The sequence below is a fragment of the Medicago sativa genome, chromosome 1 (genome assembly GCF_051527215.1).
Source record: "Medicago sativa cultivar Bolivia chromosome 1, Bolivia_mono, whole genome shotgun sequence".
In the NCBI taxonomy this organism is placed as follows: domain Eukaryota; kingdom Viridiplantae; phylum Streptophyta; class Magnoliopsida; order Fabales; family Fabaceae; genus Medicago; species Medicago sativa.
Window position 1 is genome coordinate 84,511,435 of NC_140749.1, and position 18,302 is coordinate 84,529,736.

Sequence of the window (18,302 nt, forward strand, 5' to 3'; positions counted from 1 at the left end):
TGTACCTCGTATATATTATATTATGCATTATCCGTATCAACTGAGCTAAATTTACAAGAATTTGGTTTAATGATGTTGAATGATATGACTAATTTATTTATTATTTGATTTTCTTCATCAATGTGTGTATGCTCAAATAATTTTATTTATGTTTGTATCTATGGAAGACTTTCTCCATCTTTTTATTCCATTCATGTTTGATATTAGGATGATTATTTTTTTTTAAGTTAGAAACATTTTAAAAACAAAATCAACTAAATGTCAAACTAAAGTGCGTACCTCTCTTAACCTGAATTCAAATATTAATCTCTTACATTACCAGATTTTAGTCCCTTCCGCTAGATCCAACCGACGTTTCCAATCGAATTTTTGCAAATATCAAACTTTTAACTATCTAAAACAAATCCATTGTTGGTCTCTATGATCAACAATGAAATCAATTGTAAACTAAACGAAAAAAAAATCAATTGTAAACTAAATATTACTTTTTTTTTCTCTCAAGACTAAATTGAGTTATGTATTTTTTTCCCTCAATATATAACCACTATTTTTTCCTCAATAACCACTGTAATTGTTGGCTCAAAATTCGTAAGATAAATTCATATTTAGGTTTGGTATATTCTACGAAGAGGAGTATACTTCAATTCTCAAGTCAATATCATTAGATTAATAAAAAAATGGTAGTGTTAACTTGTGCCCTTATGACACAAGTTAAGAATCTTAAAATGGAATTAAATCATAAATTATGTCTTGAAAAAATAAGATTTTAAATATCTAGAATAATGAATGCACAATTTCCAACAAAATATTTCTATCTTTAGTTTCTTAACTTGTGCCTTGAGGGCACAAGTTAATATTTCCCATAAAAAAAATGTACTCCCTCCATTCCAAATTGTATGTCGATTTGGAAAAAAAAAATTGTCCCAAATTATATGCCGCTTTACAATATAAATGTAACATTAATGTTATTTTTCCTATTATATCCTTAACTATTTATTACTCTCTCTTCTTTCAATTCTTTCATTTATCTTTCCCATATTATTTATTAAGTACAATTTTGTAAAACAACTCATAATATCTCTTTTCCACACAATATTAATTACATTTTTTAATACATGTGAAATGCTCAAAACGTCATACAATTTGGGACGGAGGGAGTATAAGCAATTATTTAGGGGAAGATAATATAAAAAGAGTTTAATTAGAATACTCTGACGGAGTAAAAAAACTTTACACGGTCAACCAATCAAAATCATTCTTTAAGACACATCAGCTTATATGTTAAAAAGGAAAAAATCAAACAAAATCTATACTAATAAATGTCAGAACCCAAGCGGACACTAATTAAACAAATCAACTTAATTGGTTGACCGTGTAAAGTTTTTTTACTTCGTCAGAGTATTTTAATTAAACTCATATAAAAATATTATAGGTTTTTGTTTTTGTAGTGGCGGGAGAAACCTTGCATATATTATGCATTGTCCTTATCAACTGAATTAAACTCACGAGGAAAAAAATATATATTATAGGTTAATACAACTATTTCAGATTCCTATTTTTTTTTTAAATCAAATTTAATTTTATAAACTATATGCTTTTTTATTCTTCTTTTCTTGACTAGATTTTTTTTTTTTTACAAGTTCTTTTCTTGACTCAATTGTTACGGTATCTTTTTATTTTTTTGAGGCAATTTTTTTTACTGTGTCTAAATGTCTATGAAATCAACTTCAAAATATTTGAAATTTTTATTTTTGAAAAACCTTCTTTTCTTTTCTTGACTCAAATTGTTTCCATATCTTTTTTATTTTTTGAAGCAATTTCATGCCTAAAAAAACTTATCAAAGAATTAAATTAAATAATAATCTTATAAAAACAAATTGTGGAGTCAATCTTTTCTGGAAAAAACACTTTTTAGTCAACCTTTTGTTTTGGTCAAAAGTGGAGTCAATCTTCTATTCAAATAAATATGGAAACATTACAGTTTTAATGAATATAAGTATATCAAATCTATAAAAGAATATTGTCTTTTTTTTTTATGTTTAAGAATATTGTCTTTCAATTGTTCTCTATTTATGTTATAACTATTTTGTTGTATTTCTCCCAATCCTTAGTGTCTTGTTAATTACCAGGGTGGGAAAGTCACCAACAAAGTTTCTTATTCTTTTGATCCCTTTTCCCTCATTATGGAGGAACATTGGCTTCCTCTTCAACCATCTTTCCATGAAGTTTTTCAACCTTATACCAATAATGTTCAAGATGTGAGAACCTTCTTTGGTTCTAATATTCAGCATCAGCAGCACCAGCATCACCGTGACAATTATGAACATGGTTTTATAAATAACACTCCTATGATAGAAGACATTAACACATCAATGGGAGGCCTTTGTTTGTCTTATAATAATACCAATAATAGAGAAACCGGCAGTACTAGTCATGGAATACTAAATCATGAGATTTATGGGTTGAGGGCTGAGGACACCATGCAAAGAATGCATCTTCATCATACTAACAATCACCCTTCAATGATGATGAGAGAGTTGGTACTTTCATTGGCAATGGATCGGCGTGGATGTCAATATCTGCAGGCGAAGATCGAGGAGGGCAACCCGGAAGATGTTGAGTTTATCCTCTCAGTCGTGAAGGATCATGTACACCAGCTGATGACACCCAACAACGACTTGATTAAAAAGATTTTTCAAGCAAGGAGTAGTGTCACCCAGGAGCAGAGGGACTCTATTGTTTTATCGATTATCTCGGATGATCGAAAGCTGAAACATGTGTGCATGGACAATCGCGGGTATGTCATTACCATATGGTTTTAAATTGCTGTCATGATATTTGATGTTCTAATTTTTTTAACAACATAAGGTGCATAGATATGTCGAAATTCGGTGCTAAATCTAAAACTTTATGATAAGTTTTCAATAATCTAATAGCATTGTTACCTCTTCATAAACTAATCTACAAAATGTTATAGTAACATACTAACTCAAAGTATCACTATCATATAGTAGTAACACTTAAGACTTTAAGATTATATGTACATGATAATATTAACAATATCACGAATTTCAAGAGTTGAATTGGTAGAAGCAGGCATGGCCATTAGATAAGATACAAATGAGAAAGCTGCAGATGTAGCTAACACAGCTTCAATTGCGAGTATAAAGACATCAATATCATACGTAGAATGTGGATCAGATTGTGGTCACAAAATATTATTTTTAGCTTCATGATTTCTTGAAATTTTCGATCGATAATTTGTGTAAATCTATTTTTCTTGCTGCAGAACTCGGGTTATGCAGAATATGCTAAAGAATATCAAACTCTCATTCGCGACATATAATGCAGTTGTGGGTACAATGCATCGTATCACTCTTGCGTTGGTGAAAAGTTTTAATGGTGGATATGTCATTCTGCAGTGTCTGAAGTTTTTCTTGTCAGAACACAAAAGAGTAATTCATGCTACGTCTCAGACTTGTTTTGTTTTCCTTTTGACTATACTGCTTATGATAGTATTGACATTTGTTGATTGTTTAAATGTGATTGGTTAAAAAATAAATAATTTTTTCATCAATTAATTGAAGAACTATCTTTCAGGTTATTTTGGATCAAATAGCAAGAAATTGTGTGGATATTGCAGCCGACAAAATTGGATGTTCGATTATTCAAAAATGCCTTAACATTGTTGATGGAAGTGCCAAAAGCTTGCTAGTTACAGAAATTATCGCAAATGCTATGATTTTAGCAGAAGATCCATATGGGTTTAATTCTACACTCTTGAACTGATTGTTGCATTTTATTTTTATTTTTGCATTCCACATTCAAAAGTGCATTGATAATTTGATATGATCTCTCACATACTTTACACTTGCTTAAAACTTACTAGTAGTAACTATCTTATGTTGATAATTTTCACATAGAAGAGACATTAGCTTAAACTTGTCTTTTCATAAGCAAATAAGCATTGTTTAAACAAGTTTAAAAAAATTGTATTAAGACATGATAAGTCATTACTCACCACTAAAAGGAGCAACTCTTCTATGAACACAAACCTAAATGAAAAATATTTGGGCACACACTCACAATTAGAAAAATTTATAGAGAATTAAATTAGTCACATCATCTTTTACTTTTATCTTTTAATTTTTCTCATCCATGTGTGTGTGCCTAAGTACTATTTATTTGTGTTTGTGACCAACCAAGACTTTCTCCCACTAAAAGATTGAGTTTTATTCTCTATTTCTTATGAACACCTTAGGGTTGTTAATTAGTCGTGTATAATACAATATCATTCATCACGTGTTTTATAAACTTATGACTTTCAAATTTTAAACGTGCGTAGTATATTTCTGAATTTGAATGTCCCTTCAATTTAAAATTATAATTTGATAATAAATATATTTTTTTCATGTATGAAGAAACTATGTGTTGCAATTTGTAATTACAATGGAGAGTTCTGCAACAAGGGAAATGATGATCAAACAGCTTCGAGGCAAATTTGCTAGACTTTCTATGAGCAAGCATGGCAGCAATGTGGTGGAAGATCTATTGAGATTTTCCAACCAGAATGATGTTGCTGTTATAGTTGAGGAGATAATGAAAAGTTGTGATTTCTTGAATGTCGTTCAAGATCCCTTTGGAAATTATGTGGCACAAAGAGCACTCAAATGCACTAAGGTATGTCTTGCCTTTTGTGTGTTTTGAAATGTTTGTTTAATCTCTCTCTTGATGTTGATTTAATTATTTCAGGGTCGTCTGCATAGAGAACTTGCTAATCTCATTACATCTAATAAGAGAATACTTCAAAGCCATCCTTACGGAAAAAGGGTGTTGACAATGGCCATGACATATGTTGAAGGAAGTAGGTTTGGTGTTTAATGAATCACAACAATTTATTATCTTTTCATGTGATAAGTTAGAATTATAATATTTTGCTGAGAACTATTGGTGATGGCAATGCGGATGTTTAAGTAAATTCATCAGTTTTGTTACAAGTTTGTTTGGTTTATTGTTTAAGACAGTGACAACAACGTGAAAATAATTCTCATCTTGCTTATGAAAATGAATGTTTTGAAAATAGTGTTTCTTTCATAAATAACCTCTTTAACTTTTGCATTTATGCAACTGCCTCGTCAAAATAATATTGCTATGTTAACTTGGAAAATTATGCTACTACGTGTTATGGTAGGTGGAATATTGTATGGTTGTGTATGGCTCCACACTCCTTGATATAATCAATAACATCTTTACACTTAAAAGTAAATATCACTTTTTGGATGTGAATAAGATATCTTCTGCACAAAATTGTGAGATTTTCAAACTGCGGATGTGGAGATGAGCACTATAGTATCACATTCAGACTCTACACATTGTTGTCCCTAAACAAAACAGATACTAGATATATGGGTCATAAGTCATCGTGATAATCATTAGTCCTCAATTTGCACAAAAATCGAGCATGGTTACCTTTGCAATTACTCCTACTAGTATAAAAAACATCTAGGAAAAAAACCTAGAGAGAATAATGCTGATAGAATGTATGAAATAACAGGGCAATAAATCGGCAGAGTCATTCGTACTACGAAGGTAGTATGCATGTACCAAATGAAGTCAAGGTCCTATACAAGCGCTAGTTCCGATGCAATCCAAACGTTCATAAAATCACATCAGAAGGAAAACTTATCAACCTCTTCATCTTCGTCCTCATCTATAGCATCCTCATCTTCAGTGTATGTCCCGAAATCAACATCATCATCATCCATTTCCTCATCCTCTTCATCCTCGTCCTCCTCTTTGTTTTTCAAACCAGTGCTCAACACTACAGTTTCTCCTCCAGATTTCTCCATCTCCCTCCTAAGTTTATCCATGTTCTCCTTCCGGCGATTTTCTTCCAACAGCTGTTTCTCTTCACGTCTTTTATCAAGATCAGCTCTAAACATCGCATAATAGAAAAAGTTAATTGCTTAGCCATCAAAGACATACAACCTAACTAAATGCAAAATCAAAAGTGAAATAATGGTGAAGCTAACAAATGAAAATATGTCAAGAGCAGTTAATACTTGTAGGTTTCCATGTATTCCTCTGCACTGGCTTCAACAGCTTTGAAGAAGCCTTCGATTCCAGCACCAGTAACTGCAGAAACTCCAGCTGATCTTAAATTACTGTAAAATTCATCCAGTGCCAGAGAAAGGCTCTGAGTTAAATTTGACGTGTATGACTGATCTGAACTTGCAGCTGCTTGGAATACCTCAAAATCTTTCATCCACTAGATAAACAAAACAAATTCGACAAAAGGAAGGAAAAAAAAAATCAGTTGCAGATGTAAAAACAAGACAAAACACAAGTTCTGTTCAACAGAATTGACTGGGTATTGGAGTGCAAATAGTGTAACTGTTTTATTTATCAGAGCAGAAACAAATAGATTCAGCTCAAATATACAAAGGAAGAGGCCCATAAACCCTGAAACTACAGGAAAATGGTTTTATGCCTATAAAATAATAACTTAAACATGAAAGGGAAAACTAATAACTAACTCCAATATTGCTTCCCATTTCACCCCAATCTGTTAAACTTAAAAGTTGAATTACTTTTTAGTTTTAACTCAATTTTTCTCCAATTGAATGAAATGTTAAAATCCACGAAGCATAAGATCTTTTAATAAGTATTTATATGTGCAATTAGAGAGAGGCAAGAAAATATGCTTGAGTGATAAATAAAATATACAAAATAGAACAATTAAGTCTAACTCTTAATTCATAGGACAATTGAATGCCATGAACTTGATAGCTGTTTTCAAGGTGTTTGATTAATCTTTTGGTGTCAGGCCAAACCTCATCACAGACACAGCCCAAATGTCATGATTTATTTATCACTCTTAATAGTTCAAATTAAGTACTTAAAAGGCAACAATAATTTGTAGTTTAAACAACTTCCGAGATAAAACTATCAATTAGATCTCACAGGTTAAACTCGCCTGTTGTAGTGAGTTAAAAGACAAACACTGAAACATATTCTATCATTTTTATAGCTTTCAAGGAACTAATCTCAACAATACATTACATACAATTGAAGCTAAAGAAAATTCATCAAAATCAACAATACCTCCAAGGCAAACTCATGTTGTGCTACATCGACCTTGTTGAATGCTAAGATGAGAGGTAACCTTGTCTTATAGAGGATACTACAAGCATAAAGCATGTTGCTCATAAAAGTGGTAGGATTTTCTGCACGAGGTGTATCAACTACATAGGCAACTACAGTGGGAAATGTGGAGGCAAAAGCTTCTGTGATGATAGCACCAGAAGCAGACCATGTGAATATCTCAATCTGACCAGGAGTATCCACAAGAACATAGTCAAGTTGATCTGCTCGTTTCTCAATAACAGAAATTACCTGAAATTGAGGAGCATAAACATTAGTAAAATTGCATATAAGTTCTGTAGATGGGAACAAAAGTAAAACACATCGGCATGAAAACAAATAAATTGTTGGACTAGAACAACAAATGAGAACCTAAAACGAGCCACTGACAATGACAATGTAAACATTATTATCTCAAGCATTATACCAATAGCTTAATTAGAGGACAAAACAAAAACATAAGATCAAACAAACTCAAGGAAAGCTACCCGGCATAAAAAAAAATTAAGCAGGGATCATGTTTACTAGTATCAATGATATCAAGAGGTATGAATTTCCACCGAATGCATATATAAGTAAAACTGAATTCAAAATGCAATCAGTCCATAACCAGCAATATATATATATATATTATACTGTACATGAGTTTAGGTATTGATAAGAAAACTTAACCTCATCGAACTTGGTTGCAAACAAGTTAAGAGAAGTCAAAATTCCACCATTGGGGCCAAGGTTGAATTGCTTCATGACTTCTTTATACTTAACAGTGTCTCTTATATCAATGTTAGAAGCATATGGAAGTGTCATGACAGCCGGGTCGAGATTCATCACATAACCCCTGATGTTTGACAGATGAGTATGTGTAACCAACCTATGCATGAGTGTAGTCTTCCCACTCCCTTAACACAAATGAGTTATATTCCAAATCAGCAAAACTACTACGTATATCAAAAGAAACTATATTGTGCATGTTTGGTTTCGCAGTGACCGTGATTTTGTGTAACTCATTGCGAAACTGAACATGCAATAGAAGTAAAAGCAATTTTTTCCTGACTGACCTGCCATTCCAACAACAATGATGATAACAGGTTTTCTTTTGAAGTTAGGTGAACCAGAAGAGGAACCTTCAATGTCCAATTTCTTCATAGACTCACTCAGGTCCTCTTTTTGTTTGTTTTTTTCCTTGAAAACAAAAACCATTCCATGATTCACAATTTCAAATTAAACTCGCAAAATTAAAACAATACAAAAAAAAACGTTTTTAGGGTTTATCATTTTTAGAGTAACGCTGTGTCTATCGTGGTTTGTGAGTCAACAACAGAATATAAGTTTGACCTAAATAAATTTTGTTTGAATTAGTAAAGTGAAAGTGAATAAGCGGCGAGTTTGGAGAAAGTACTTGAGAGTCACCGGCTTCCATTTCCATGGGGGTGTCTTCGGGGTTAGCGTTCTTTGAAGCGTTATCTGCGTCCATGTTGCGGAGGGTGTTGATTAGGGCTTACGGTGGTGATAAGGCGGCGCGAACAACTCCGGTGGTGTAGAAGAGAACGACGCCGGCGTGTTGTCTCCGAGAGAGCTCGCGTGTGTGTGAGCGAGAGAAAGCAGAGAGATGTATATATATATATATGACCGGGAAAGAGGAAGAAAAGAAAAGGGAAAAAAGCATAGGTATTTGTTTTTACGGAAAAAAAAAAAAAAGGTAAAATATGCATTTCATCCCTGCAATTATAGGTAACTTACTAATCCTCTCATTTTGACCCTATAAAAGTTAATCATTTGAAAATTCGTCCCTCATCAGAGTTAATCACTCATATGCACGCGAAATGACCAAAATGCCCTTATTTGATGAAAGAGGGTATTTTGGTCCTTTTCTGTTTAACTGAAGCAACTAAGGGCATTTTGGTCATTTCGCGTGACGTGACAATGATTAACTCTGCACAAAATATTTTTATCAGATGTTAATCAATCATTTTTTGTTATAAAAGATTAAACTAATTTTGTAATAAAAAATCTTTTTTATATAGTTGTATCCAAACAAACTAAATTATTTATTTAAAAAAAGTGATTTTTATCAAGGTAAACAAATACAAAATAGATTCTGATTTTTCACAAAAATCTCTAAAATATAATCTCTAAATTATTTTATGTCAAAATCACTTTTATTTTAATCCGTAACAAACAGGCCCTAAATTATTTTTGTTTTAATGTTTTTCTTTTATGTGAAAGTGTCAAAATATTTTTGATTTGAGGTGATAACCCAAGAAGACTTGCTCCATTCAACATCTTTTATCTTGCAACGTTGAACATTCTCCTCCAACCCCCCTTCCGATTCCAACAACAAAAAACTTAAATCCATTGCAAAATTAAACTCTAATAGCCTTTAGTTGAGAAATTGTTGCTGACCTCCTCGTCTTCGGCTGTCTATACCAGATGAAGACTTTTTTTTTTCAACTGATTCTACAATTTTCTTCAAGAATTCAGGTCAATAATATTTTTTGTTTTGACGCAGGTTCAATATATTTAGGACAAAAGGCTTTGGAAGAAAAAATAAATTGTAAACTACGAATACTAATAAATTAATTCTGTATCAATAACTTTTTTTTTTTTTGAAGAAGAAGTGTATCAATAACTTATATAATAATAAATTATATTTTTTTTTTTGAGGATTAATAAATTATATTTTGTCAACAAAGTACTGATATGTGTTTACATGCCCTCTTAGCACGCACACCACCTATAGACAAATCCTTCTTTTTAGGTCGAAACTTTATACTAATACATATAAATATCTACTGATGGGATTAATTATATATATTATATTATATGTATGTATTGATTGATAGCAACTGAGTTTCAAATCTTAAAGCATATATTGTTCTTTTTTGTTTTAAATATATTACCAAGTACCAACTACTCCAAGTCCAACTATCATCACCGTCACGAATTTGCCATGGTCGCCATGGTTTTCAAGTTTGAAGGAATCAAATCCAAAACCCAAATCCATGGAATATGTAGGCTAGCGCTCTATTTTATAACCTTTCTTTCTTTCTGTATTTCTTTGTGTTAACTGCAAATTACTAATATTAAACAATCTAATATTAATATAATTACCAAATCCATTTGATTAGGTGGTTAAATTCCAACAATTTAACATCTTATTATTAACTTAAAAAAAACACATCTTATTATTTGATCGACAATTTAATCACCAGATATAGGAAGATAATAGATACACGTAGTACATATGTGAAGCCGACCCTGGTTTTTTTTAGTGAGAGAAACTCCAACTTCTCTCTAAGTTTTCCTTCTCTTTCACTCATCGAGGAGGGGTGGTTTTAGGTTATTTTTTGACCTAAAATCACCCCTCTGCATCTTTTTTCCCCTTTCTTTTGATCTAAATAAGTGATTTTCACAAAGATCAAGCGTTTTCTTTTGTGTTTTTTCGTGATTTCGTTGTCTAAGTGCGACCTTGTGTTGTTTGTCGTCTTGTGCGGTGTTGTTTGATTTGGCATCTTGTTGCGGTGTTCGTTGGTTCTTATTGAAAGATCAGCTTCAGTCAATCACAGATTCAATCAATGATTTGGACGTCAACGTTGCAGATCCAGAAGCAAGAGTATTCTGGTGATTTAGATTTTATCATATTATTTGTAGGCATTTTGCCGTTGTATGCTATTAACTTGGGTGTTGTGAGTTTGTTCGCAGATTCATCCTTTACGTTTTTAGCGATCTTGATTCTGATGTATTCTATCGATTTGAATGAATGAATATCGTTTTGTTTTTGTCAAAAAAAAGATACACGTAGTACATACATTTTTTCTCTCAAATAAATTTAACTACCATATATTTTTCTTCTCTCAAATACATTTATTTAAAAAGATAAAGATTGGTCCGTAAATATAATTTAGAATGAAAAGACTACATTGACTTTTAATGATATTATGAGACATAGATATAAATCATGATTCTTCACTTCTAACATTTAACGTGTGTGGGTTTTACCGCTAATCTCACTGCAATCAAAATAAAAAGGGAAAATTACAAAGACCTCCTCTAAGGTTTGGTTAAAAGACACACACCTCCCCTCTGGTTTCAAAAATACAATTACCTCCCCTCTATTTAACTTTGTTAATCATCTGTTACAGGAAATAGCCTTAGTGTTGTGAATTATCCCTCTCTGATTCAACCGCTGCATCTAATTGAACCCAACAATATTAATCCAAATTTGTAACGATGGCAACAAGACATGCGGTGACATTGTATTCCTCTTCAATCTTCAATTTGTTTTCATACTTTCCCTTGCACTGTTCATTCCTAACTACCTCTCTAAACTTGGTTAACGATCAACAACTTTCACACAAAAGAAATTAAATTTACAGTTAAGTATTTATAGGGTTACCACCGAATGCTACCAATTAAGTTAGGGATATGTTTTTTATGTGTTTTAGTCTTTTGTGTGTGTTTAAATTGGCTTGTATTCCTGCATTGTGAAGGCATGAAGCTTTGTTTCATACCCACGAAAATTCAAAGCATAATTGCCATATCTGTGTTTTAGTTTGTGAATGAAAGATTCAAAATAAGAAAAACACTTGAATGAAAGATTGTGAATTTCAGCTTCAAGTCTGTTTGAATTTAACAGAAAGATAACAGTGTTAAAGAAAGAAGGGAGGTATCAATCTATTTAATGAAAACTTAAGGGAGGTTAGTGTCTATTTTAAAACTAGAGGGGGTGTCTTTGTAATTTAATGAAAACTTAAGGGAGGTGAGTGTAATTTTTCCAAATAAAAATGAAAATATTTTTATTTGGCATACAATGAGTAAACTACCATATTGAATTATGAAATTGTAAAAACTTTGTTAGTGGTGCTGACGTATCAATGACACCGTGACTTTTAAAAAAATGATGTCGTTTGGATTTCAACACTTAATGTATTTATTACAATATAAATTAAAAAACTTCAATTTTTATGTTTAGATTCGCTGTAGATGCTAATTAGTTTTAGGGTTCCAATAACAAAAGTCAGATATACGCATAAAAATTTAAATTTTTAACCAGCATGAAAGTTATGTCTAAAATTTCATGTGACATGACAATGTGAACAAGTCACGCTATCACTTATAAGGACAGATAACATTCTACATTGTATTACTATTATGATCATTAATGAAAAACTATAAATTTCTTTTTGTAAAAAATAAATAGGGTCATGCTAACCGGTGTCCCCGGGGTACTGGTTAAGCATATAGAAAAAAAGGAAATTCTTATCATAAAAGGAAACTTTGTTAGCTTATTTATGGATTAATTACATATTTTTCAATGCAATAATTACTATATTATTTTCCTTTTTAGTATCCTTAACCAATGCACCGGTTAACATCTATATAATATAAATTTACGGCCGATTCCATAGCCCTTTATGGAAATGTTTTTTCTCCTCCTATTCTTATGACATGTGTCACTCTCATCTTATTCTTTTTTCAAATACTCTCACCACATTCATCCTCACAGAATACTCTCACCACATTCATCCTCACAAATTTGTATTTATTGTTTATGTATAAAAGGAAGTTTTACAATTTCAAATTCTAATATGCTTCAAATTTCAAATCAAACATTTCCTATTCATTCAAAAAATACGAATTCCAAATTATTGTTGATTTATTTTGTGAAAACGTATGCTTTTTTTTTTTGATAAGCAAGGAGATGAGGCAAGCATCAGGAGGCATCATCGACATCCCAACTAGGTTGGCACCTCGAGAGACCTCCATCCTATACCGCCCATCTCAACAAAATTTTATTAAAAAAAGGAAAAAATAAATACAAAAGGTGGGGGAACTAGGCCAAAACCCACCAGATAAACAGAAACAAAAACAGAAAGAAAAAAAGACAGAAAGAACACAAACTGCCCAAACAAAGGTTAAGGGAACCTATAATTAGGCAACCCACATCTGTCCCTAAAAAAATCAATCTTTAGCTCATCCGGAAGAATGTCCAGCCAAATTTCACCAACAATGGAATGCCCCAAAGCAGCTAACCTATCCGCACAACAGTTACCTTCTCGGAAGATATGGGAGGATATAACCTGAACACCTAGATTACGGGCATTATGCCATCTGTTACGCAATATGATCGGAACCAAAGAAGGATTGGAGAAAATCCGAAGTGCACTGGTGGAATCACTCTCCAGCCACAAGTTTCCCCAACCAAATTGAGCCGCAAATTCAAGAGCCAAAATGATACCCATTACTTCCGCATAGAAAACAGAATGTGCACCAACATTACTATAAAAAGCACCTCGGAAAGTCCCTAAATTATCACGGAACAGCCCCCCGCAAGTGGCATTCCCACCTATCACCGAACCATCAGTATTTACCTTCATCCACGGAGGTGTCGGTGTCTTCCACAAAACTGTAACAATTTCCTTGACTTTACGACAATGCGGAGAGACCGCAAAAGAATCAAGGAAAGAGAAGTCAGATTGCAAACACTTACCTGTCGAAAGGTTCCCAGACATTGCAATATACGTATGCTTTATATTTGTAAAAATAATTAAATGTTTTTTCTTTCTGCTAAACGTTTCGTATTTTAGAAATACAAATACAAAAGGAAGTTTTACAATTTCAAATTCTAATATGCTTTTTTTGAATAATCAAATAATTTAAATTAATATATTTGAATTCAGATATTAAAATAAAACAAGTAATATCTAATTAAAATACGATTATGAAATAATTATTTAAATATCAAAGAGATGAAATAATTGATATATGTCAAATAATAAAAATATGATTTGATTTGTCAAAAAAAATGATTTGATAAAAGTGTAAATTTTTAAAATAATTTAATTAGATTTGGTAGTAACCATTAATTTGTTATATAATTTAACTAGATACATTTTACTTGGTACCCAAAAAAATAATATTTGGTTATTTTGTTAAGGTCATGTATGATACAAATATTTACTAGACTAAAAAGTATACATTATTTTTGTCAAAGGATAAATTCCACCACAATTAAATTTTTTAATAAAACGCCGATTACCGCAAAAAAAAAAAAAGAGGACGTAAACCCCATGTTTTTCTTATTAGATATTTCTATTTTTGGTAGAATCATGTAATTTAATTTTGGTTGAAATACAAAAAGAAAAATATTAAATGCTATTAAATTGGTTCCACTTTTTTTTTTTTAACGTAAATTGATTCCTCTTTTTTTTGGCAATAATATAAATTGATTCTATTTAATGGTCTTGCTAAAATAAACGTCGAACCTTCCCTAAAAAAATAAAGTAAGCCTTAAACCAAAAAAAAAAAAATTAGGAATTGCTTAATAGCTAAAAAAAAAAAATATTTCAAGACCTTTCCTCTAAAATCGCAAAAACCGTTGAACAGATTTCACCAAATTTTTTTTAATGAATTTCGTTCAATTGTTCAATGTTTGTTTTATGAAAGAAAAAGAAAATCCGATACTTTATTTTAGGACAGAAAAAGATTGGAATTGGAGGTATTTAATTTGAATTGAAAACGTATCATTAGAGAATATCAAAAATATGATTTCAGTTGATTCTATTTAGTGGATCTGCTCTAAAAAAAATAAGCCTTAAACCAAAAAAAAAATCGGAATTGCTTAATAGATAAAAAAAAATTATTTCAACACCTTTCCTCTAAAATCACAATGGCCAAACGAGATTATATCAATAAATTCGCAATGTTATTAAAAAAATTCCCGACATCATTCAATCAATGTGTATCTCTTCTATTAAAAAAAATATAGCAGGAATAATGCAAAAAAATATTACATATGTGTATCTCTACATTTTGTTATTAACACGGTTCAAATATAATTTGATTTTTCAAGTCATTATTTTTTATTATTTTATATTAGTTTTTATTTTCATTCATAAGCATTTCAATTCACACGTTTTACTTTGATAGTACACGTGACAACCTTATATTGAAAGGTGCATTTAATATTTTATTCCATATACACATCAAAATGTTATTTGCTAAAATTCGGAGGAGTATTTAATGTACCAGAATGACAGCCGAAAATTTACATATGAAATTACTCTAATGAACCGAAAATTTTGGAGGAGTATTTAAACTTCTATTTTTATTCTTAAAAAAAAAATATCCCCACTCTATTATATTTTCCAAGAATTTTTTTTAAAAAAAGTGTTCAGTATGAAAAAATAACGTTTTTATTTTGATATTAGAAATTTATATTTTATACACATTTAAATTTTAAAAAAAATGACATTTTCTGGGCGTTAATAATAATTGATTAAGACTTTGATGATAATTAATTGCATAAAGATTGATTTCAATTTTAGTTAAAAAAACAACCGTAAATATGGCTATAGTAAAAAAAGTCTTAACAAAAAAGCATAAATCACTCTCTCAAAAAAAAAACATAAATCATGGAACATACGTTATTCCAAGACTCTACTTTGTTTTTACAAGTATTTATATATTTTTATAAAAAAATAATTTGTTTTTATTGTGTACTCTTGATGTGGAAAAAAAAATATGCGCTTTATAAAAAATAATTGTGCATTCTTCAAAAAAAAATTGTATATATTTAATTAAATAATTATTCATTTGATTTTTTAACACATTTAAATTATAAGATTAAATCTAGATCGACGCAGGGTTAAAAAAACAATACGTAAATAAAAAATCTTTATTATATGTTTTTCGTTTTTCGCAATCAATATATTGTTATAATAAAAAAAATTATGACTTTGATTATTTCAAATTAAAAGACTAATATATCATGAGTATGTGTACGAGTTTGTTTCAAAAATTAATGTATAATTTATTCCAAATTATTGCATCCATTAATCAATGGAATAATTTTTGTGGTTATTTGGTGTTTTTTGGCTATAAATATTGCGTTTGAAGCTCATGTTTTCCACACCATTTTTCAGATCATCTCTAATTTCATACAAGAATTTTAAAATAGTTTTCGAAATCCATCTTTCAATGTATTGATTTTTTCCTTATTTTCATAGATCTGTCTCCAAAAATTGATTCTATTTTTTATATTTTCCACCGGTACAACAATTAAACTTATTTCACTCTAATTTTTTTTCTTTCAGCTGAACATATGGAAATTCAGCATATGGAAACCTATTACACCTTCTCTTTAGGTGTTCAAAATGTGGATCTCGAAGAACGAATTTGATGAAATATGATGCACACGATGACTACTTTTTTTTTAAAACTATTCATGCACTTAATTTTAGAGCTACGATTTGTATTGTTGATCATATTTTACATTTCAAATAGCAATGTTTCTTTTGCTCACCGACTATGTTATGATTTTAATATTGAATAAAATCATATTGAATATTATAGATAGTTGTTGTTAACTTGCTTTGTGTAATTAGGAAATTAGAGTGGACACTATCCTTTTTTATTGATTTAATTTCTTTGATGAGTGTTGTATCATATATATGACTTTTTTTTTCCTATTATCTTCATCCCTTTACCACAACAATGTTCCTAAAATTAAATATACAGATAAATATTAACACCTAAAAAGATGAATATAATATCCCTAAAAAAAAAGATAAATATAGTAGGCCATCATGATAAAAAAAAAAACAAATTATATATATGTAAAAAAGGTTTTTTGAAGTAATATATGTAAAAAAAGTTACTTTCTTAATTTCCGATAATCTAAAATCTCAAATAATAATTTTGAATGATAATGATTTTTTGTGCTGACCCTCCAGTTTCTATGGAAGGTCTATGATAGTATTGAGTTTGACCTGAGTCTAAGTAAAATTTAACCAATAATGGTCTCACAATAATTTCAAAAATCAATTGACTCATTAAACAAAAGAAGCTATTGGCTTAAGACAAAACATAATTGCTATGAGCAGATCTTTTAAGCATTTAATTGCAGACACATATACTCAATAGATATTATATTTTTGGTATAATATCAAAAGAGTAATTCGCTTTTTATCATTTACAAATAAGGGTTACGGATTCAATCTCACATGGTCCAATACATGGTAATATTTATAAGTTTTATACAAGTAAGTATAAAATGCCTAAAAAAAAGCAAGAATAATTATTATTTTTCGATAATCATTAAGAATAATAAATGCCAAATTTTATCTTAATAAAAAAACAAAAATAACTAAAGGATTCACATCTACCACTGCTTATAATGATTATTTTTTTTTAGAAATATTCATAATGAACTTGTGGACAATTGTCATGTGTAGACATTCAAAGATTTATTAGTAAATCATATGTATATTGGCTACAATAATATGGTGTGTACCACTTTCTTATCGTGTTGTGTTGTTGGTGTAACTATTTATTCTTTGGAAAAGCATTTTAAGAATCTCAAGTTCTATATATGGTCTTCGTTGTTCACCATCAAACAATAAAGATTTGTTTTCAAACTGATGAAGAAATACAAATATTCAAAAGGACCATATATAAAAAAAAAACAAATGATATTAATGTAATAAAAAATTTCTAAATCATTAATCACATTTTAATATTAATGAAGATATTCTCCTTAATGAGAGGGCTGTGTTTATATATATATATATATATATATATATATATATATATATATATATATATATATATATATATATATATATATATATATATCGTAAATGAGAATCACATTTTAAAAAATTTCTAAATCATTAATCACATTTTAATATTAATGAAGATATTCTCCTTAATGACTACTTTGCTCCTATACAGGTAATGAGAATCACATTATTTAAATGATTTAATTTTGTTTAAATCGATTTAATATCATTAATAAAATACTTTAGATATTTAATGGAGAAATAAAGGAGAATCACGTGATTTTAATGCATTAATCACATATAAACTGGTTCTAATCTTTACAAATATTTGACTTACTTGAGACATTTTTATCAGTGTTTTATTAAATAAATTTTATACAAACATAATTTTAAGTGTATATAAAAAATTATTGAATTTTGAGATATTTGACTTCGATAAGAAGTTCGTACGAGTGTTTTACAAATTTTATACAAATATAATTTTAAACATATATAAAAAAGTTTTTTTTTGAATGTATATATAAAAAAGTTTTAGAAATCTTAATTTTTTTTTTACAATTTATAAGACATCATATCATATCTATACAATTTATAGTG

General features: G+C 29.8%; 2 protein-coding genes across 2 annotated transcripts; one reads left to right on the forward strand and one right to left on the reverse strand.

Moving 5' to 3' along the window:
* Positions 1–2,146: 2,146 nt before the first annotated feature.
* Positions 2,147–5,044, forward strand: LOC146958394 (pumilio homolog 12-like). The gene is made up of 5 exons (XM_085739898.1): positions 2,147–2,797; positions 3,290–3,455; positions 3,601–3,764; positions 4,422–4,680; positions 4,753–5,044. Exons 1-5 carry the CDS (start codon positions 2,184–2,186, stop codon positions 4,879–4,881), a joined length of 1,332 nt encoding a protein of 443 aa, XP_085596024.1. The 5' UTR covers positions 2,147–2,183; the 3' UTR covers positions 4,882–5,044.
* A 338-nt stretch (positions 5,045–5,382) lies between these two features.
* On the reverse strand, positions 5,383–8,732 carry QQT2 (P-loop containing nucleoside triphosphate hydrolases superfamily protein). Its single transcript, XM_085739899.1, has 6 exons — positions 8,543–8,732; positions 8,202–8,325; positions 7,816–8,042; positions 7,105–7,395; positions 6,063–6,268; positions 5,383–5,934 (listed from the first exon to the last, which is right to left on the reverse strand). The coding sequence occupies exons 1-6, from the start codon at positions 8,615–8,617 to the stop codon at positions 5,670–5,672; spliced, it is 1,188 nt and encodes a 395-aa protein (XP_085596025.1). The 5' UTR covers positions 8,618–8,732; the 3' UTR covers positions 5,383–5,669.
* Between the last annotated feature and the right edge of the window lie 9,570 nt (positions 8,733–18,302).